The sequence below is a fragment of the Pogoniulus pusillus genome, chromosome 31 (genome assembly GCF_015220805.1).
Source record: "Pogoniulus pusillus isolate bPogPus1 chromosome 31, bPogPus1.pri, whole genome shotgun sequence".
NCBI lineage: Eukaryota > Metazoa > Chordata > Aves > Piciformes > Lybiidae > Pogoniulus > Pogoniulus pusillus.
The window spans coordinates 3,060,227-3,081,197 of NC_087294.1; the positions used below are offsets into that span (position 1 = coordinate 3,060,227).

The 20,971-nt window shown below is 44.1% G+C and overlaps 2 protein-coding genes across 12 annotated transcripts in view; one reads left to right on the plus strand and one right to left on the minus strand.

Annotated features, from left to right (window-relative positions):
• Positions 1-20,162, plus strand: part of TIAM2 (TIAM Rac1 associated GEF 2) — a 188,922-nt gene extending 168,760 nt beyond the window's left edge. For all 6 annotated transcript variants that reach the window (XM_064169196.1, XM_064169195.1, XM_064169198.1 and 3 more), the window contains 12 exons: positions 1,871-2,050; positions 3,997-4,065; positions 4,422-4,547; positions 5,668-5,776; positions 6,293-6,472; positions 8,697-8,815; positions 9,931-10,039; positions 12,766-12,824; positions 14,073-14,178; positions 16,017-16,104; positions 17,125-17,279; positions 18,817-20,162. In XM_064169196.1, coding sequence (XP_064025266.1) covers positions 1,871-2,050; positions 3,997-4,065; positions 4,422-4,547; positions 5,668-5,776; positions 6,293-6,472; positions 8,697-8,815; positions 9,931-10,039; positions 12,766-12,824; positions 14,073-14,178; positions 16,017-16,104; positions 17,125-17,279; positions 18,817-19,457 — 1,941 coding nt within the window. In that variant the 3' untranslated portion in view covers positions 19,458-20,162. The remainder of the gene's footprint in view (positions 1-1,870; positions 2,051-3,996; positions 4,066-4,421; positions 4,548-5,667; positions 5,777-6,292; positions 6,473-8,696; positions 8,816-9,930; positions 10,040-12,765; positions 12,825-14,072; positions 14,179-16,016; positions 16,105-17,124; positions 17,280-18,816) is intronic.
• TFB1M (transcription factor B1, mitochondrial) overlaps positions 20,001-20,971 on the minus strand; it is a 29,212-nt gene continuing 28,241 nt past the window's right edge. For all 6 annotated transcript variants that reach the window (XM_064169213.1, XM_064169212.1, XM_064169210.1 and 3 more), the window contains one exon: positions 20,001-20,910. In XM_064169213.1, the coding sequence (XP_064025283.1) occupies positions 20,652-20,910 (259 nt within the window). In that variant the 3' untranslated portion in view covers positions 20,001-20,651. The remainder of the gene's footprint in view (positions 20,911-20,971) is intronic.

Consider the following 20,971-nt stretch of genomic DNA (forward strand, 5'->3'; position numbering starts at 1 on the left):
TCTATGATTCTATGGTTCTATGATCAGTTCTGCCTTTGCTGGATGTTGCAATGTCATTGTCAGAGCAAATTCAGGGTTATTTCTCACCTTAACTCAAGGTTACAATGCGTGTGTGTAGTGTCAGCTTGAGGCTCCCCTTGAGTGATGGTTTAAGGGCACTGGACTGCCAGACTCTTCTTTGACACCCAGAACACCAAGGTGGCTGTGAAGTCCCAGCTGTGGTGAGTAAAAGGGCAGAGGCTGGACCTCTCCTATGCACACATGACAAATGGGAAAATTATGTCCCCAGGGGTTGTTGCTAGAGTTGTTTTAAACAACAAAATGAATAAAGAGCAGGACATTGTTTAGTCTTTGAGGTCAAAAGTAGCACCCAGAGCAGTGTGGAAAAAAGATGGAGATCTCAAACTGGGAGTAAGGGAGTTTGGGGGACAAATGTGAGGCAAGAATACCTTTTATTCCTCTCTATTTGTTATGAAGTTTCTCAGGAATACTGGGCTCTTGGTCCAGAACCTGCTGTGCACTTTGTGGTTTCACTGGCACAGCACATTCCTACATTTTCCATGGCTTGTGCTATGTGTAGGTAGCAGTGAATGTGAAATTATTCTCTAATGAAGTAGCATCTCATGCTGGCTTTGTCCAAAATGTAAGTGCTACAGTGGGCACAAAAGAGTTGAGAATTGGGTCTTACATGGTCTCAAAAATCTCCTATGAAGGGTGTGCTAGTTTGAAGCTAGCTAGAATGTTTTGGTGAGAAGAGCTAGATTATAGGCTGTGAAAAGGAAACAATGGTGATGTCTACTTCACTCATAGGCTTGCTGAGATGTATAAGAACAAGAGTAAAAACACAGATAAGGCATTCAGGCACAGCCTGGGCTTTGAGCTGCATTTCTCTCTCTAACCTCACCTTCTGTCTCTCTGATTAATCCACTTTGCTTCCTAGCCCCCCTGGCTGACCCTCCATTATTCTTTGGGGCACAAGGCAATGTCTGGGGTAATGTAGAGGGGTGGGAGAAGGTGGAAGGGCAGTTGGGAGCCCCTCCTGGGGACTCAGGTTTCTGGGAGGGGAGTTGTGTTTCTGTATTACCTTTTCCCTTGTCTATTTCTGTCTATAACTGTATATACTGTAACTATCTGCTTGTATATTGTGCTAGCTGTAAATATAAGCTTCATTCATATTTCCAGAGCCAGCTGAGTCCAGCTACGTGGAAGGAGGTTGTAGGCAGGTGGGGGTTGGTCTCTTCTCCCAGGCACTCACGACAGAACAAGAGGACACAGTCTCAAAACTGCACCAGGGCAGGTTTGGGCTGGATGTTAGGAAGTTCCTCATGGAAAGAGTTTGCCATTGGAATGGGCTGCCCAGGGAGGTAGTGGAGTCACCATCCCTGGAGGTGCTTAAGAGGAGGCTGAATGAGGCACTTAGTGCCACATTTAGTTAATTAGAAGAGTTAGGTGATAGGTTGGCCTCAATTATCTTAGAGGTCTTTTCCAACCTGGCTAACCCTGTGATTCTGTGATGCGGTAAGTGTTGCAAATTACGACAGAGTGACCCTAGTGTCCTAAGAATCAAAGTATATGATATATTCGAGTGTGCTCTCATCTTTTGCATTCCACAAGCTTATGCCTAAAGACTGAAAATTATTTGCACTGGGAAAACCACTAGAAATATTTCATTTCATTTTATTGTTGTGATCTGGACCTGCTACCAATTCAAGCTGTTCAAAGCTATCGGGATACGTACTTGACAACAATCAGTGGTGGGCTCTAGCCCCCAGATTTGGAAGAAGAAGAAAACTGGAGGAACTGAAAACCAAGTGCAGTCCAGCTTACATTGCCAAGCATCAGTGCTTCTCTCTTTCTGCCCGTTCAACAGAGTGCCGAACAAATCAGCGTGTTGTGCCGGAACTTCCAAGAAGGCCAAGCAAACAGTATGGAAAGTCAGAAGGACAACCAGGATCCACCTCCACGGCCTCTGGCTCGCCACCTCTCTGATGCAGACAGGCTGAGAAAAGTCATCCAAGAACTGATGGACACTGAGAAGTCTTATGTCAAGGTAAAAACAAACCAAGAGCATAAAGTCTGGCTAGCTACAGATGACAGTGATTTGTGGATGGCCTTAGCGTATTTCATGCATATCTTTATTTAACCAGCCCTCTATAAGGGCTGTAACCTACAAAGTCTCCTTATATAATTGTTCCTGTTGAGGTCAACAGTCTTGGTCCTGTAGTAAAGGCTGTAGGATTTGTTCTAGGAGCTTTAGTTCTTGTCCATTTGTATTTATATTGGAGAGTGGTAATCTGTGGAGAGCAAATATCTGAAATATGTTAATACAGGGGATTTCTGTGGGATGTTTCTCTCATTTTGAAGATCAAAATAAATCTGGTAGAAGAAGAAAACAGTCTGCTAGAAGTTAGGAAAAAAGATACATGTGGAAAATAGTGCATACTTACCTTTGAATCAACAGAGCTAAAATGCAGTACTACAGTTGGTGGTAGTGTCACACATCTCTTATTTCTCCTTTGACTGGTTAGTCCATAATTGGTTACATATATGTCTTGTCTTTTAATAAACCACAAATTCATGTGACAAAAGAAACATGCAAACATTGATTTCATTGGCCTTCAGCAAGGAGGAATCGTTTTAGTGGATCTCAAAACACATAGAGATCCTGAGTCTTCCCCTGTACTCAGCACTGGTCAGACCACACCTTGAGTACTGTGTCCAGTTCTGGGCCCCTCAATTCAAGAGGGATGTTGAGGTGCTGGAAGGTGTCCAGAGAAGGGCAACAAAGCTGGTGAGGGGCCTGGAACACAAACCCTATGAGGAGAGGCTGAGGAAGCTGGGGGTGTGCAGCCTGGAGAAGAGGAGGCTCAGGGGTGATCTTATTACTGTCTACAACTACCTGAAGGGGCATTGTAGCCAGGTTGGGGGTGGCCTCTTCTCCCAGGTAACCAGCAATAGAACAAGGGGACACAGTCTCAAGTTGTGCCAGGGTAGGTATAGGCTGGATATTAGGAAGAAGTTCTTCACAGAGAGAGTGATTGGCATTGGAATGGGCTGCCCAGGGAGGTGGTGGAGGCACCGTCCCTGGGGGTCTTCAAGAAAAAACTGGCTGAGGCACTTAGTGCCATGGTCTGGTTGACTGGCTAGGGCTGGGTGCTAGGTTGGACTGGATGATCTTGGAGGTCTCTTCCAACCTGGTTGATTCTATGATTCTATAGAAAACACAAGGCTCTCGATCAGGTAGTGCTGGTACATCCCCCAGTGCACCTACATAGCCATATGCTGTTAAACTTGAGAAAGCTTCACTGAACACAGACCCTCACGTATGTCCAGCTGATATTTCTTACAGGGGGGGTTGCTTGAGCAAAGGAAGGACCATGGAGGTCACTGACAGGTGTGAACTTTTACACTAGACACATGATGATTAGAGTGTTCTCAGGGAGGTGCTCATTACTCCTTCATGAGAATTTCTGCCATTTCTTCTTCTCAGGGTCAGAGAACCCCAGCCCTGCTGCCATGCTGTGCTGTGGGATAGGAAGTGTTCAAAGTGGCACCAGTTCTTTGGAAAAGTGGCTGAAAAAGCCCTTGAGCACATCCCCCCTGACAACAGAACTGAGCCAATAGGAGTGAAAAATGTCCCCTGTCCTTCTGAATATTACTACCAGTGTTTAAATGAGTGGCTATTTATATGGTCTGTGTAACAGACACGACTCAAACATTTGATGCTGTTCATATACATGGACTCTGCAACATTTTCTTCTCCTCCTATGCTAAAGTACAAGGTGTTATAATCAAGCTATAAAGTCTTAAAGCCGAAACGAAATCATTACACTGAAATCAATTTGTGTCTAATTTAGCATCGCTTTAGTGCTAACAGCACATGGGTGATTTTGTTACAGAATTGTATCTCTAGCTCATTACCCCTATCCTACACTTGTCACTTAAAGAACAATTTCAAACTTACAGAAAAAGTGAATGAATTATCTTTTTTTGCAGGACTTGAGCTGCCTCTTTGAGCTGTATTTGGAACCCCTTCAAAGTGAAACCTTCCTTACCCAGGATGAGGTAAGGGGACAAGTGAAAGATGCCTTTCATTCTTCTGTGGGTTAAGAACGTGGCACTTGGGGGTTTCGTTGCTGAAAGCTTGATGGCAAAAGGAAGCAACAAAGATAGCAAATAGGAATTAGAGCAGTCAGTGTCTTTCTGTCTGGTTCATGCATCACTACTTTTCAAAATGGTAGTTGTTATTCTGACCTAACTGCTAAGAAATCTTTGCTATTTGAGGAGAATTTAAAAGAAATCATTTTAAGAAGTATTATCAAAGATGTTCTTGGCCTCTGCAACCTCTCGGTCCCGTTTCCTTAAGGGACTGCTTGTGCAAGACCACTGTCAGGTGCATCAGTGCTGTCTGTTTTTCTCAGATGGAGTCCTTGTTCGGCAGTCTGCCAGAAATGCTGGATTTCCAAAAGGTGTTTTTGGAGACCCTTGAAGATGGAATATCTTCTTCCTCAGATTTTAATACACTGGAAACGCCATCCCAGTTCCGGGTAGGTATTTTCTCGTTTCATACTTTCTGGTGTGCCTCCCAAGTATTGGTGAAAACCTGACTTGAAGAGCTCCCAAGTTTCATTATATCTGTTTTTATGTTGAAAGTTTTCGTTTGTATTGCAGATTTCTATTCATCAGACAAAGAGAAGTGCTGCTTTTCTTGCTCTTAGCTTCTTTCCCACGGCAGAAGGGGCAATGTGGAAGATGCAGAGTGTGCTGTCAATTAGCAGTGCTTGCGAGGCAGAACTCCTTTGTAGGAAGGTTCTTCTTGCTGTTCTGCCCTGCCCTGTCAGACCCTCCACTGTGCCCAGTTCACCCTCTACACCCTGGGAGATTTTCCTGTTTAATGCTGCATGTGTTTCTCATGTTGTGAGGTCCAAGAAGAGGGCTTATGAAGCGTAAGCAGCTGTACTGTGTCACAGTGGCACAGCCCAGTATCTGCCCTAACTGGGAGAAGGAGGTTCCCTAGCAGTGGACCAGGCGAGACTTCTGGCAGGTCTCCCAGACATTTGCTGCCTTCTCTGGAGCAAATATTGATTAAAAAGAGGGGAGAGGGATAGTCTTCCTCCTCCCTCCTCCTTTTCTTCCTCCTCCCTCTCTACTCCTCTTTCTTTGCTTGGGGAAACATTTTTCTAAACTCATGCCCATGAATCAGTCCCTCCAATATTTTCTCAAACTCTGCTTCATCCAAGAACATCAGAGGTGCCCTGTAATTACCTGGAAGAAGGAAAACAGTTGGAAAGCAGTCCTCTCTGTTTCTTTACACTGTCCTTTCTGGCTTTGACACTTCTATGCCTTGCCTCATATCACTCATGCTTTTCCCCCATGCAACACATCCTTTTAATTGTCTGTTGTTTCTTGTTCCTGTGTTGCCTGAAAGATAGAGTAAGGGAAAATACCTGCAGTGGTGTTGCCTGCTCAGGGAGAAAGAAGAAAATTAAAGGCTTTGCCTAAATAGGTTGCACTCTACAGTCAAGAGAAATACAAAACCATCATGGAGTTACTACCAGTAGTATATTTATGCAATATACATATATAAGTTGAATTTATGTGTTATGTGCCTGAATATTTATTTAAGGTTGTTGTAATGAATTAGTATTTTGATTGTGTTGATTTCAGAAACTGCTCTTTTCCCTTGGAGGATCCTTTCTGTATTATGCTGATCACTTTAAACTCTACAGTGGCTTCTGTGCAAACCACATCAAAGTTCAGAAAGTCCTTGAGAGAGGTAATTTGTTGTTTTCTTTACTGTAGTTAATCTGCCTGAATTAAATTGTATTGAACTGCCATAACAAATCTTGTTGACTTGCAGAGAATATAGGTACAAAACAAGGACTAATTTGGTATCTTTCAATAGGAGTAGTTAAGATCAGCAGTTCTGTGGTGTGGGCTAGGATTCCTTTTGTAACATCCAGGCAGTAGCCTGGCTAGCTACAAAAACTTCTTCCACAAGTTTGTGCTATCTGCAGATCCAGTTCATGTTCCAAAGGGAGTTAGGAATCACTTTCTCTGCCATCCACTGCAGTACAGTGAAAAAAATACATTGAGGAATAATCTCACCTTGCTCTCTTAGCTCTTGTGCATATTATTTAATGAAATGAATAGTGTCAACTGTGCTGTACACCATCTGCTTAAAAGGGTGAGAATTTTGGTGTTGCTAAACATTTGCAATTCTGTGCTTTCAGATTATTTTAGGTTTCATGACTTTCATGTTCCAGTAACCATCTCCTTTATTTACATCTAGCCAAAACAGATGGTGCCTTTAAGGCCTTTCTGGATGCTCGGAATCCCACAAAACAACACTCTTCCACCCTGGAGTCATACCTCATAAAGCCTGTTCAGAGAGTGCTGAAGTATCCTCTGCTTTTAAAAGAGCTGGTGTCCCTGACAGACAATGAGAGTGAGGAGCACTATCATTTGACAGGTAACGCCTTCCTGTTTTTTCCTACAGGATTGACTTATTTCCATCTCTTTCTGAAGATGCAGGTAGCCATTGTGGTAGATAGCACAAAACTTGTCAGATCCTCTCTCAAAAAGAGAATTTCCTCCTTTTCCTTAAAAATAGCAAGTAGCTTTGTTGTTCTTTTAGCAAAAAGTCCAACTTGATATGTCTAAGTCCCTTTGAGAAGTAGGTGTACCCAGGATTTGCCATGGCAAATAGGAGTCTTTCTCCTCACTTCTTGCTTAGAAGCATGTCAGGTCATAGTATTGGGTTATTTCCCCCACTTGGGAAGCACTGACCAAAGCTCCACCTTGTGGTTGTAACTCAGTTCGTGAAACATGTCAGAGTTTGAACATGGGAGGAAATTTCAGTTTGAGACTTGCCTATGACTTGGCTGCATAGAAGAGATGTGTGTCACAGCTTTGCAGTCTTCCCACACAGAAAGACCTGTCTGTCTAACATAGATTAGAACTGTTTGCTTTTCTGGGCTTACAAGTTTGGGAATTCATGCTGGCAAATTCCAGTTCAGGCCTGGCAGCACCTGGTGGATGAAAGCCCAGAGATTTATTGCATGGATTGGTTGTCCTTTTTACAAAATAGATTCAGGCAAAATACTTTGTCAGCAAAACGTCACGAGGCTGTTACTGACTTAAAAGGCAGCTTCTAATAATATTTCCTTGCCCTTACAACCAAGCTGGGGGTGACTTACTTGCAGGTCAGGATGGATGCCAAACTGCTAAAATGCTGCACCATTAAGAGCTGGCAGGACTGGAGAAATAGCATGACCTTGTACCACTCCTTTCTGGAGCAGCAGAGAAGTCTAAAGAGATCTAGTGTCAGCCTTGCTTAGACACTAAGCTGGGGGCAGATGTGGCTGGGTTGGAGGGCAGAAGGGCTCTGCAGCAAGACCTTGACTGCCTGGACAGATGGGCAGAGTCCAAGGGGATGGCTTCAATAGCTCCAAGTGCAGGGTGCTGCACTTTGGCCACAACAACCCCGTGCAGAGATACAGGCTGGGGTCGGAGTGGCTGAGAGCAGCAAAAGAGAAAGGGATCTGGGGGTACTGATTGATACCCACCTGAACATGAGCCAGCAGTGTGCCCAGGTGGCCAAGAGAGCCAGTGGCATCCTGGCCTGCATCAGGAATGGTGTGGCCAGCAGGAGCAGGGAGGTCATTCTGCCCCTGTACTCTGCACTGGTTAGACCACACCTTGAGTGCTGTGTTCAGTTCTGGGCCCCCCAGTTTAGGAGGGACATTGAGATGCTTGAGCGTGTCCAGAGAAGGGCAACGAGGCTGGGGAGAGGCCTTGAGCACAGCCCTACGAGGAGAGGCTGAGGGAGCTGGGATTGGTTAGCCTGGAGAAGAGGAGGCTCAGGGCAGACCTTATTGCTGTCTACAACTACCTGAGGGGTGGTTGTGGCCAGGAGGAGGTTGCTCTCTTCTCTCAGGTGGCCAGCACCAGAACGAGAGGACACAGCCTCAGGCTGTGCCAGGGGAGATTTAGGCTGGAGGTGAGGAGAAAGTTCTTCCCTGAGAGAGTCATTGGACACTGGAATGGGCTGCCCGGGGAGGTGGTGGAGTCGCCGTCCCTGGAGCTGTTCAAGGCAGGACTGGACGTGGCACTTGGTGGCATGGTCTAGCCTTGAGCTCTGTGGTAAAGGGTTGGACTTGATGATCTATGAGGTCTCTTCCAACCCTGATGATACTGTGATACTGTGAAACAAGATTTAAACAACTTGGCCACCAGCATTTCATTTCACATGGATGCATGGATGCAAATGAAGAACTTGTATAACCTAGCACTGCATTTCTTTGTCCATTCTGTGGTGAGCCAAATGCAGTTTGGTCCTCCTAAAGCTCATCAGATGACTTACTCTAGGTTGGGTGTAGATTAGAGGTCTTGGTGGCCAAATATATACAAGATGCACAAATTAATTGCAGTTACTTTCACATTACTACAAATATCCATGCATCTCAGTGTTTATTGCAGCCTCTGCAGGCACTTAGGACACCAAGCACTTTGATCTGAAAGCATTCCCTCTCCTATTGCTATGAGAAAGCACTGCTGCCTAGAATTCTGTTCACCAAAACTTGGGAACACTATGTCATTTTGCCTGTCTCAAGTGGGATTCAATTAAAAAGAAGGCATGCTTAGAAAATAGAAGTGAATGACACAGCTGTCTGTGACGTTTTTAAACCTTATAGAAGCACTGAAGGCAATGGAAAAAGTTGCAAGTCACATCAATGAGATGCAGAAGATATATGAAGATTATGGCACTGTATTTGACCAACTGGTTGCAGATCAAAGTGGAACAGAGAAGGAGGTAAGAGAAGGAATGTGTTTTATGGACACCTGAAGCATTATCCCACTTGCTGTTGGGTCTGTATCTCTTCCTGAGGAGATCTTTGGAACTGACTTGTGCTAAGTTTTCTCTATTCAACTTTAGTATTTTGACTTGTTTCGTATCTGCCTGTCAAGTCTCTTTTTGTCAGTACATTACAATGAAGTCTTCAGGCAGTTGCTAGAGCAGCCTTCTGGGCTGAGAAGAATTTCAAGCAGTTCTGAGTAAGAAAAAATCTCTTCCTCTTAAGTGTTGCAGAGATAAATTATCCATGCCCCAAGGCATTTGGATTTTATGCTGTAGAGTTCTTAAGATATTTTTTTTCAGCTGTGTAAATGAAAATGGCAATTAAAGGGACTTCACATGAAGGTCTGTTATTCTGATTCTCTACGCTTCCAGTGTGGAGGCATCCAGACCTGTTTATCAGAGCAAAACCCATTCGTTACACAGACTGTGTGCACTCATCTCCCAGAATTGGGCCAGCCATGTCTCAGCTGAGACATTTACATGCAATGATTGCTAAGCAGATCAAACCTGTAAAGGCTGAGATGAGAGATGCCCACTCAGCTGTTTTATTTCTTCCAAGTAAAAGTCAAATTGCTACCTGGTTATCATTTATGGGGAAACAAAACTTGACAGCCTGTGAGATTCTTCACAGTGTTATGTCCCACAGAAGAAAGTAGCTTCAGAACACAGGACCTCTGTTGATTCTGCCATTAACAGGGTCATTAATACCAATTACTCTAAAGATACTTACAGCTAATAAATCAATCGTTTCACAGCTGGCTATAGGTAAGTGACAGGTCATCAGATTAGCTTAATGATCTGCTGAGTTATTAATAGTGAGAACTTCTATCCAGCTTCCATAACTTGAGGCTATTACATTTTATAGTTGTTACCTATTTTAAGAAGTGGATTATTCACACTTTTCCTACCACAGTGCAGATCTGTCTGCCTTTCTGTCTGCACATACAGCAAACACAGGTCTTTAAAGCTATTGATGTGTACCTCTTAATGCTTCACTCGCACATGTGGATTACAGTGTTGATGTATGTATTCAAACTATTTATGTGATGTACTGCTATAATTCAATATAGGTGACAGAGCTTTCCATGGGAGAACTTCTGATGCACTCTACAGTTTCCTGGCTGAATCCTTTCCCATCCCTGAGCAAAGCAAGAAAAGATCTTGAACTTACAGTGTTTGGTAAGTGCCTTCCTTAATGGCTGTCTGTGCTTTCAGATCTAGAGATTATCACTCTATGTCTTCTCACCAGGTGGAAGTCACCATCTCCTTTCTGTGGAGCCTTATGATATCTAGGGTAGACACATGTGAAAAAATACACAGTTGTGTTTCCTAATATGAAAAAGGTTTTCATCTGTTTGCTCTGTGGGCCAACTGATTTTTGGGAGGCAATATTCTCTTTACAATCATCTGCTAAGCCAAGCTTTCAAAGGAGGTGTTGCAGAAACCTGATTAGCTTGCTGCGGGAAACGTGGTCAGTGCCCCGCAGATCAATGTGATCAAGGCATGGACTCCAGACAATTCAATGTGCATTATGCCAGAGACCTTTATTGATCATTCTGCTCTCAATATATACCCTCAGGGCATAAGGCACACGCCTGCACATTGGCATAATTAGTCAAGGGCAACCCACTCCATCAGCACAACCCACGCCTTGTTTTCCTCACTGACGAGGTGTCCGTTATCTATCCCTTCTGAGATAAGTTACCCAGCTGCTTGTGAGAACCGAGGTCACAATCTGTCTGTTATTCTTCTTCTTCACCCCGTTCCTGCAAGGAGGCTGTTAGAAAGTCACACTGTATTCTACTCTTGTGAATTCAGGCTAACCTCTGCTTTCCAGCTAACTGCAGCAAAATCTCCATGCACCTTATTTGAACCTGAAAAGTGTATGTGGAAATGACAGCATGCAAACAAGAGATTTATTTCATATGTATTTAGATTCATCATTTAATAACTTCCTGAGTAATTAAATCTTCCAGTGACACATCTTAAGCAGTTGTCCTTTTCTTTAAAAATGTGTCTTGAAAATGTCATTGAATAAACATCTCCAGGTTGACAAGAGAGAAGCTTCTTTTCTCCGAGCTGTCATTTCCTCCTGCCTTGGGTTATGACAGGTTATGGAGGGGAATGCAGGAGTTACCTGCCAGGTTTCTTAGGTGAACCCATCAGTGATCTGCAAATGCCAGACACTTCCCAGCAGAACATGTATCAATGAAAGGGTTCAGGCCTGATGTTTAGCTTAGGCTGCTCACTTGTCACTTGGGAGCCCAGCTTAGAAAATGCACCTAATGCATAAAGGAACCTGGCAAGCTCTGTGTTTAAAGCTGTGCTTGCTAGGGCAGTGTCCTGGCATCACACAGGGCTGAGACTCAGCTGCATACCATTGCACCTCTTTTCCACTGGAAGGAAACATGGATCCATAACCAGGCATAGAAGTATATAGCAGTAGAGTCTGAGATTCAAGTCTGCTCCACAGAGCAATCTCTTAGTGCACCTGCAGTTTCTGTGTCCTTATGTTTGTTACTTCTTATCAATGAGAGGGACATGCCCCTGCCTCCAGGCTAGAGGATTAGGTAAAGTTAGTGAGCCACTCCAGTTGGATGTTGTAGAAGCTGGAGAGTTCCTGCAGGTGGGAAAGCAGGAATTGAGATTATTGACTTTCAATCTAAACCAGTACTGAACTGCAGGAAGAAGGGACTTGGTGTTCTTTTTCCTAGCACTCTTGTGGTGGTTTGGCTGTAACCTGCCCCCCCCCCCCCCCCCCACTTTTGGAAATGCCCCAGCTAACTCAGATGTACTCTGGGAATATAAATGAAGCTATTTATTTACAGCAGCACAATATACAAGCAGCTATTTACAATATATACAGTTATATACAGAAATATACAAAGGATAAATGATACAGAAGCACAACTCCCCCCCCAGAAACCTGAGTCCCCAGGACTCTCAAACCACCCCAACACCTTCCCCGGCCCCTCTAAACCTTTCCCCAGTTCCCAAGAAAGAATAGAGATGCAGCCAAGAGGTTAAGAAGGAAGGTTGGTGGCAGTGAGGTTAAGGAGATGTGGCTTGGTCTGAAGGCAAAAGCAAAAGTGAGAGCAAAATGGAGAATGTTATCTAATGTTTACTTCTTGTTCCCAGAGCTCTCAGCGGGACTGATGAGGGAAGGAGACACAACCATTGTTTTCCTTTTTCAGCCAATTATCTAGTTCTTTTCACCAAAACATTCTAGCCTGCTTCAAACTAGCACAACTCTCTTTGCAGTAGGCTGTTTGTTCCACTTGGAAGTGTCCACTGATTATAAAAAGAAAATTGGAACCTTAACATCTGACCTACATCACCTACATCTGCTCTCTTTGTTTATGTGAGGACTTAGAGGAGACAAGTTGCTGTTAGAGGAGACAATGTGCAGCATGGCTGCATCCTAAATGTTCAGAACAAAATGCAAGGGAAAAATACTGCACTACATGAACAAGTTTTGGGTGGTGAACCCAGTTACAATCTTAATGCAGGGCAGGTGCTTTTCCATCAGGTTGCCTATCTCATTGTTCACATTGCTATGACTACAGTAGCCTTGTAATGACAGGACAAGGAGCAGTGGGTTTAAACTGGCAGAGAGGAGATTTAAACAAGATGTTAGGAAGAAGTTCTTTACAGTGAGGGGAGTGAAACACTGGCACAGGTTGCCCAGGGAGGTTGTGGATGCTCCCTCCCTGGAGGTGTTCAAGGCTAGGCTGGATGAGACCTTGAATGACCTGTTCTAGAGGGAGGTGTCCCTGCCTATAGCAGGAGGTTGGAAGTAGATGATCTTTGAGATCACTTCCAACCTAAACCATTCTATGATTCTGTAGTATTTCCACTGATTATTATACCTGTAATTAACAGTTTCCCTTCCTCTTTTCTTTTAGTTTTTAAGAGGGCTGTAATACTGGTCTATAAGGAGAACTCCAAACTGAAAAAGAAAATGGTAAGTCTGGTGGGCATTTGTGCATGGTGGCAGCGTGAGATGGACCATATGATCTAATGTCATCACAAAATGATTGAGTTCTTGATTGCTGGAGAAGTAAAAAGGAGGGGCAGCAGAACTGTCACCTTGGGCAGACCTTGGCCCGTTTCAGAGACTGGTTGACAGAGAGAATCCCTTGGGAGGCAGTCTCGAAGGGCAAAAAGTTGAGGAGGGATGGACACACTTTACAAAGGAAGTCTTGACAGCACAGGGGCAAACCATCCCCATGGGTCAGCGGAGGAATCTGTGGAGGAGGCCAGCCCGGCTGAACAGAAAGATTTGGTTGCAACTCAGGGATGTACAATCTTTGGAAGAAGGGACAGGCCACTCAGGAGGCCTACAAAGTTGTTGTGAGGCTTTACAGGGAGAAAATTGTAAGGGCCAAAGCACAACTAGAAATTAATCTAGCTTTTGCTGTTGGAGGCAACATGAAATGCTTCCACAGATATGTCAGCAGCAAGACTAAGTGTTTGAAAGCTGACGTTACTGCAGGGAAGCACCAGTTTCCTTCACTGGACTGGAATTCTGGCTATGACAGTGGAAACAAGTGCTCAATATCTGTGCAGCAATACATATTTTTTGTTAATTAGTAAGCAGCAGCATCTCTGAGCTCCACGTCAATTCCATCAGGTGGGTAAGAAACACTGCCAGCTAGGAATCTCAAATTCATCTAGATGGCACTTACAATGGTGCACCTTAACAGAGCATGTAGGTTAAAAGCCTCCATCTATAGACCCTTGATCACTCTGAAAGGAAAGGAAAAGAGACATTGTAACCTCCTCTATCCCCACTTACAAATCTGGAATGCTGAAGTCAAGTAGCAACTTGTAAGTCCTGAGTACCCGTGGCAGACTACTAAACCATGCTTATTGTAACAGATGGAGTGGCTCTAAAAGTTGCAACAGCAGCAGCGTTCTACTAATCAACAGTCTGCAGGCTCCTTCATGGGAAAACTGTTGCCTAGTAGTACTTACATGCAAAGTATTATTCTTACCCAATTAACCCAAGTTCTTTTAGGAGTTGAACCAATTAAAATTCCAAAGTGCATCTCATCGCCGTTTCAAACACATTTACAGGCACATAGGAAGGTATCGAAGGACAAAGCCTGATAAGTCTCTCTTCAGAGGCAGGTCTTTTAAGAGGTACACAAAACCCTCCCACTATTTTTACTTTTACTTAGAAACATCCTTGCTGGTTTTCCTTTTGCAGACTACTAATGCTCGTGCTGCACATAATTACGGTGACTTGGACCCCTTTAAATTTCGCTGGCTGATTCCTTTATCTGCTCTTCAGGTTCGACTAGGGAACACAGCAGGTAATTTCCTTGCACTGAATACTTTAGCCTTGGATACTTTTATGGGATTCTGTAACGTTGCTTCTTCCATGTATCTGTGTCTTGGGTTCAAATGCAGGTTCCCAGAGACTCTAATAAATTTAATAGACCCAATGACAATTTATAGAATTTATAGAGTGCCCTCCCCTCTTCCCCCTCCTTTTCCCAAAAGACAGGGAGAGAGAGAAAGGTAGGGACACCCAAATAAATCAATCTCACTCGATTTGGAAGTTAAAAAGGAAAAGTTTAACAATAACTTAGAAAAAGGGATTGGAGGTAGGGGAGTTTACAAAGGATAAGGAAGGGAAAACAGCAAAATATAAACAGGGATGGATACAACCCAAGTAGTGTGATGGTGTCTCTGCCTCGTGGCTGCCACGTGGTGTGCCGGTATGCAGTGTGAGTGTGTGTGAACGCAGGAAAAAGAGAAAGAGACAGGAGAACTCCTGTCTTTTATACCACAGGAAGTGGGGGGAGTGGGCTAACCATCACCTGGAGTGTGGCCCACCCCTGGGGAGGGGCCAAGACCCCCAGGGTCAGGTTCAGGGTCACTCCCCCAGGAGTGTTAACCCTATACAATCTGTTTGGAGCCTCTGGAAGCAGGCAGGTGTAGAGAAATTACTATCATCTGTCATCGTTCTCACACTTGAAGTGGGTACAGACTTGACCCATTAACAGATTTTCTTCTTCTGGTCTTGTCTGGGTTCAAATTTAAATTTTCAGAGGCACAAATAAATTTGATAGAACCAAGTAACAGTTTTATAGAGTGCCCTTCCCTCTTCCCCCTTTCTTCCCAGAAGAAAGGGATTAGATGTAGAGAGAGGAAATGTAAGCACACCCAAATAAATGAATCTCACTCCATTTGGAAGTTAAAAAAAAGCTTAACAATAACTTAAAAAGGTATCTGAGGTAGGGAAGCTACAAGGGTATAGGGAAGGGAAAGCAAATACAAAAGGTATAAATACAACCCGGCTGTGATGGTGGTGGCTTTGTCTGCCTCGTGGGTGATGGCCACGTGGTGAAACAAAGAGAACCAGGAGCAGGATGGTGATGCACAGAGGCAGGGAGCACAGAGAGAGAGTGAAACAGAAAGTCCCCCTGCTTTTATGGATCTTTAGACAGGAAGGGGGACTGGGCTAACCATCACCTGGTAGTGTTCAGACCCACCCCTGGGGAGGGGTCAAGACCACCTAGGGTCAGGTTCAAGGTTACTCCCCCTGGAGGGTAAACCCTACACAGGTCTGTGGGCTTCTTCCAGGAGTTCAGGAAGATGCAAGATGATGTGAAGGAATGACAGAACAGCAATAGCTAGTGCAAAGATACCATGAACAGGAAGATCATTAACAATAGTTGATGTCCAGGTGGCATCTTTCTGCTGTGTGTGTACTGACTGACCTTTGTGTTTTACTAAATGTGGGGAACTTGACTGTAACTTGTTGGTAGTAGAGGTTTGTGTTATTGTTTTCCATTTGAGTCAATCTTTATGATGCTATCCAGTTCTGTATTTTCTATAGAGTGTCACTAGGTGTTTAGAGCAAGTAAGAGCTTTGTGCACCTGGGAGAAGGCCTTTTAAGGCTGGAAGGCAATGAGAAACAGTAAGAAAGGGGGAAAGCAACTCTCAAAGAGAGAAGTTGCCAAAGGCAGCTCTATGCTGCTTCAACAGGAGAGTTCAGGGTTCCATCTTGGGTGAGATCTTCTATGGATTCCCCCGTGGCTATGTTGGCATTGCCTTCAGGAGTGCACAAGCTCTACACTGGTCTTTGGAATGCTGAAGCTTTTGTGAAGCATATAGAAAAATAATGTTTCCTTCCACGCACAGGAACAGAGAACAGCTGTATCTGGGAACTGATTCACACAAAATCAGAACTAGAAGGCAGGCCAGAAACAATTTTTCAGTTGTGCAGCAGGTAAGCTTTACATGGAGGTTGTGTTTGACAAAGTACATGAAATAAGAAGGCAGCTCTTGCTCTTTGAATCCAGTTGCTACACCAGCGTTTAACTGCATATAGTACAACCATTTGAAACAGGAGTGCATTTGTTGCAGATTCACCAGGAATCTGCACAGAAGTATGAGTGTAAGTTCCAGCACGATATGGGCAAATTTAGAGTGGTATCTATTTGAATGCTAACTTGGTCTAGAGAAGAGGAGGCTGAGAGGGGACCTTATTGCCCTCTACCACTACCTAAAAGGAGGTTGTAGTGAGGCTGGAGCTGGTCTCTTCTCCCCAGTTACTAACAATAGGACAAGAGGAAATGGCCTCAAGTTGTGTCAGGGGAGGTTTAGGTTGGCTGTTGGGAGGAAGTTCTTTCCTGAGTGGGTGGTCAGGCACTGCAGTGGGCTGCCTGGTGGGGTGGTGGAGTCATCATCCCTGGAGGTGTTTCAATAAAGAGTGGATGTGGTGCTTGAGGCTATGGTCTGGTGATGAAGAATGCTGGGATGAAGGTTGGACTGGCTGATCCTGGTGATCCTTTCCAACCCTAGCGATTCATAGTGATCAGATGTTGTGCTGAGGGCTTTGGTTTACTCAAGGACTTGTCAGTGTGAAACTAATGATTGAACTCGATGAGCTTGAAGGTCTTTTCCAATCTAAGAGATTCTGTGATTCTGTGATCAGACACTTGAGTTGGTTAGCAGAAATTACCTTCTGATAGAGACCTCTCAAGGGGTGATTTGTTGGTACAGAAGTCACCTTTTAAGCTGTTTTGCTAAAGGGAAGGAGCCAAGATCTCAAAATACCCAGTGAGTGAAATGCCTAACAACAGGTACAGATGTTAACTGCCAAACCGCGACTAAAGCACGCAAGCTACTGAAAAAAACCAAGCACCACACTAAAGTAGATCAGCAGAAAGGAGGTGGGCAGGTTTTCTCCCAGCAGTGCCTTACTTCAGAGAGCAAAACCAGGCCATGTGTTTTCTTAACCCTGCAGTGACAGTGAGAACAAGACGAACATGGTGAAAGTGATCCGCTCCATTTTGCGGGAGAATTTCAGACGTCACTTAAAATGTGAGCTACCCCTGGAGAAAGCAGCCAAAGATCGCCTTGTCCCGCTCAAAAACCGTGTGCCTGCAACAGCCAAACTGGGTAAGAAGCACGTTCTAAAGTGAAAAATGCAGCCTGGACTCCAGCACTGCAGATTTGTCATCGTTACTGTTAACTGCAGTGTCACATGCCAGACCTATGAATCCCGCTTCTTTTTCAGGCTAGGGATGTGGTAAGAGTTTCTTCGTAACTCAGTGCATGAGAAGAGCAAGCTTGCCATCCTCCTCCCACTGTGCTGTGTCGTTAGCTCTCTTAGGGGAAGACTTGATAAGGCTTAAGTTAATTTTGCAGGGCGGAAAGAGACTCCCCCTGGCATGCAGTATTAGTGTTCTTTCCTCTGGGAAACTTGCTACCATCTAAAGCAAAAACAACTGTCAGAAGGAAGGGGTTTTGCTTCTTTCACTGCATTAAATCTGTAACCCAGCAGATATGCTAATGAAGTACAGGATTCAGATGTTTTACTTCAATCAGTAGCTACTACTGTTTCAAATTCTCCATCTGATCAGTTGCCTCTAAGAGCCCTTTAACATCAGAGGGACAGCTCAACTCCTGCATACAGTTTGGCCTTCTAGTATTTGAAGTACAAGAACCTGAGAAATCAGCCTTGCTTTCCTGTGTAAACTATTATTTTGGAAGGATCTGAAAGCAATCATATAGCTCTGTACTCAGCACTGGTCAGGTCACACCTTGAGTCCTGTGTCCAGTTCTGGGCTCCTCAATTCTAGAGAGATGTTGAGGTGCTGGAAGGTGTCCAGAGAAGGACGATGAAGCTGGTGAGGGGCCTGGAACACAAACCCTATGAGGAGAGGCTGAGGGAGCTGGGGGTGTTTATCTTGGAGAAAAGGAGGCTCAGGGGTGTCCTCATTGCTGTCTACAACTACCTGAAAGGAGGCTGTAGCCAGGTGGGGGTCAGTCTCCGAGTCAACCAGCAACGGAACAAGGGGACACAGTCTCAAGTTGTGCCAGAGGAGGCACAGGCTGGATGTTAGGAGGAAGTTGTTGGCAGAGAGAGTGATTGGCATTGGAATGGGCTGCCCAGGGAAGTGGTGGAGTCGCTGTCCCTAGAGGTGTTCAAGAAAAGCCTGGATGAGGCATTTAGTGCCATGGGCTAATTGACTGGACAAGGCTGGGGGGACAGGTTGGACTGGATGATCTTGGAGGTCTCTTCCAACATGGTTGATTCTATGATTCTAATTCTCTGGGGTGGGTGGAATGAAACCTCTGACACTGGATTGCACTGTCAATATCAGAATACTGATGCCTCTGACCTGGGGTGGTTATCAAATGAGACTATGTATCACAGAACCTCAAAAGTTGGAAGGGACCTCCAGAGGTCATTGAGTCCAACCGCCCTGCCAAGGCAGGATCAGCTAGGGTAGTTCACACAGGAATGCATCCAGGTGGGTTTTCAAAGTCTCGAAGGGACTCCACAACCTCTCTGAGCAGCCTGCTCCAGTTCTCCATCAGCCTCACTGTAAGTAAGCTTCTCCTTACATAGACTAAGTGGGCTGTTGGTGCAGACAGTATAACCAGCTGATGTTTTGCTGAAAAAATAAAACTGCTCTTTTCCTCTACACAGCATCCACAAGGTCCTTGAAGGTACTGAAGAATTCATCCAGTAGTGAGTGGAACGGTGACCCAGGGAAAGGCACCTTCCCAGACTCGGATGAGTGCAGCCTGAGCAGCAGTACTCAGAGCAGCAGCTGCAACACTGCTGAGAGCATACAGGAGCCCAAAAGCTTGTCTCCTGATAAACATGTGCAAAGCTCTGCATCTGACTTCTCGAACGCTCTTGTCAAAGAATCTGACATTCTCAGTGACGACGACGATGATGACTATCGGAGCCCAAAGAAGGGCAGCCCTACGAAAGACATTGAAATACAGTTCCAGCGGCTGAAGATTTCAGAGGAGCCGAGTACAGATTCTGAGCGGGATCAGGCTGCTGAAAATGAGAAAGGAGATGCCTTTGAAACAGGAGAGCATCCCAAGCTGGTGCGTGGCCATTTCTGCCCAGTGAAGAGAAAAGTAAACAGCACAAAGCGTAACAGAGGAACTTTAACGGCGATGCAAGAACGCCACCAGTCCCTTGACAGTCACTCTGATGCTGCAAACCTAGATCTGAACTCTATTTTAGAGAGAGAATTTAGCGTCCAGAGTTTAACATCTGTAGTTAACGAGGATTGTTTTTATGAAGCTGTGGAGAGGCATGGGAAATCGTAGCTTCCTAAGCACTCTATTTAAAATACTCATTTGAAGTCCACATAACATTCAACAAACCTATTTTGCTTTAAAACTAGTAGATTCGTGGAAGCTGCAGGAAAACTACTATCTGATTTTGTGCACTAATACATTTTTTTCCACAAAACCAGCTGTAAAGGATCCTTAAGTTATTTTAATTTATTGTGGATTAAAAACAGATTAAGTTGGCCAAGGTTTGTAAAATAGTTCATCCCTTTCAAGCAGTTATTAAGATGATGTAGTGTTCTTGGGGAGGGGCAGGGAAGGATGGCCTCATTAGTGTTTTAAGTGATGTGGGGAAAGTGCTAGTGAGGGGCAGGTGGGATTACAATGGAAAGTAGTGTTGCAAAATGAATCTTTCAATACCTTGGGCATTTTATTTCTTTGGGTTTTCATTTTTGCTTTATTTAAAGCAGAATTAAGTTATTTTAATGTTTTAGTGCACAATAGTGCAGAAATTTCCTTTTTGTAAGTTTCAAGATGCTGTTTATACATATGTGTAAATATAAAAAACAAAGCTTGGCCTTTAATCTTTCATTTTACTTTTTATTTTCTCTACCAGCCTGTACAGTAAAAGACAAATAAGTATTGTACTTAGCCATGTTTTCTACTTTTTATCATGCTGCTTTTCTCCAGTTGGAGCTTTAAATCCCAAATTCTTTGCTTTTGCATAAATGAGTATCAGCAGACCTTGAGGCAATCTGTGCAGTTTATCCTACTTTAAGCCACTCACTTTATTATGTTTATGCAAGAGTTCTGGCTTTTGTTTTTTTCAGTTGCTCTGCACAGTACCACGTTCCAGGGTAAGAAGAGCACAAAACCCCAAACATCATCTTACATGTCAAAGTACAAAAAGCTTTTATGTTTCAATAATGCACTTCCATTCATACAAAACTCCATTATTTCAGAAGTATCCCACCTTAATTACATGTCCCTCAACATACCTTGTTCTTGGTATGTGTTCTAGCCAGCTCCCTGAAGTACAAAACCTGTAGGCACCTTATAACTGGACTGTCATTTCACTTTGAATAAGCAAAATTGGAAAGCCCTTTCTCTCTCTTCACCACTTCCTCCAAAGTAATTCTTTCATACCTACACAAATGTAGGAATATGTAAGCCTCCATTACTGAATCAAGGAGGTAAAAGTAATAAAACAGTCTGCTGCAATTACAGCTGTTACAGCTGATACTCCTCTTCAGGCTCTTCTGGATGACTGGTACTTTCAAGTGACTTCCTCATCTTCTTTTGCCTTAGCTCTTCTCTGTAATTGTACACAAAAAGGCTTGGGTCTTCATCACACATTTTCCTGTAGGTATTGCAGAGATTTCTAAACTGTGACATGGAAAGCTGATAAGGACGCAGAGTTGGATCAACATTCGCTGTCATCATCAGTTGTTCAGTTCTTTCCAAGCGTCCACTTTCAGGAAACAAGGTCCTAAGAGGTGTGGGGAGAAGACAAACAAATTCAAACAATTCTGACCAACAATTCAGTTTTC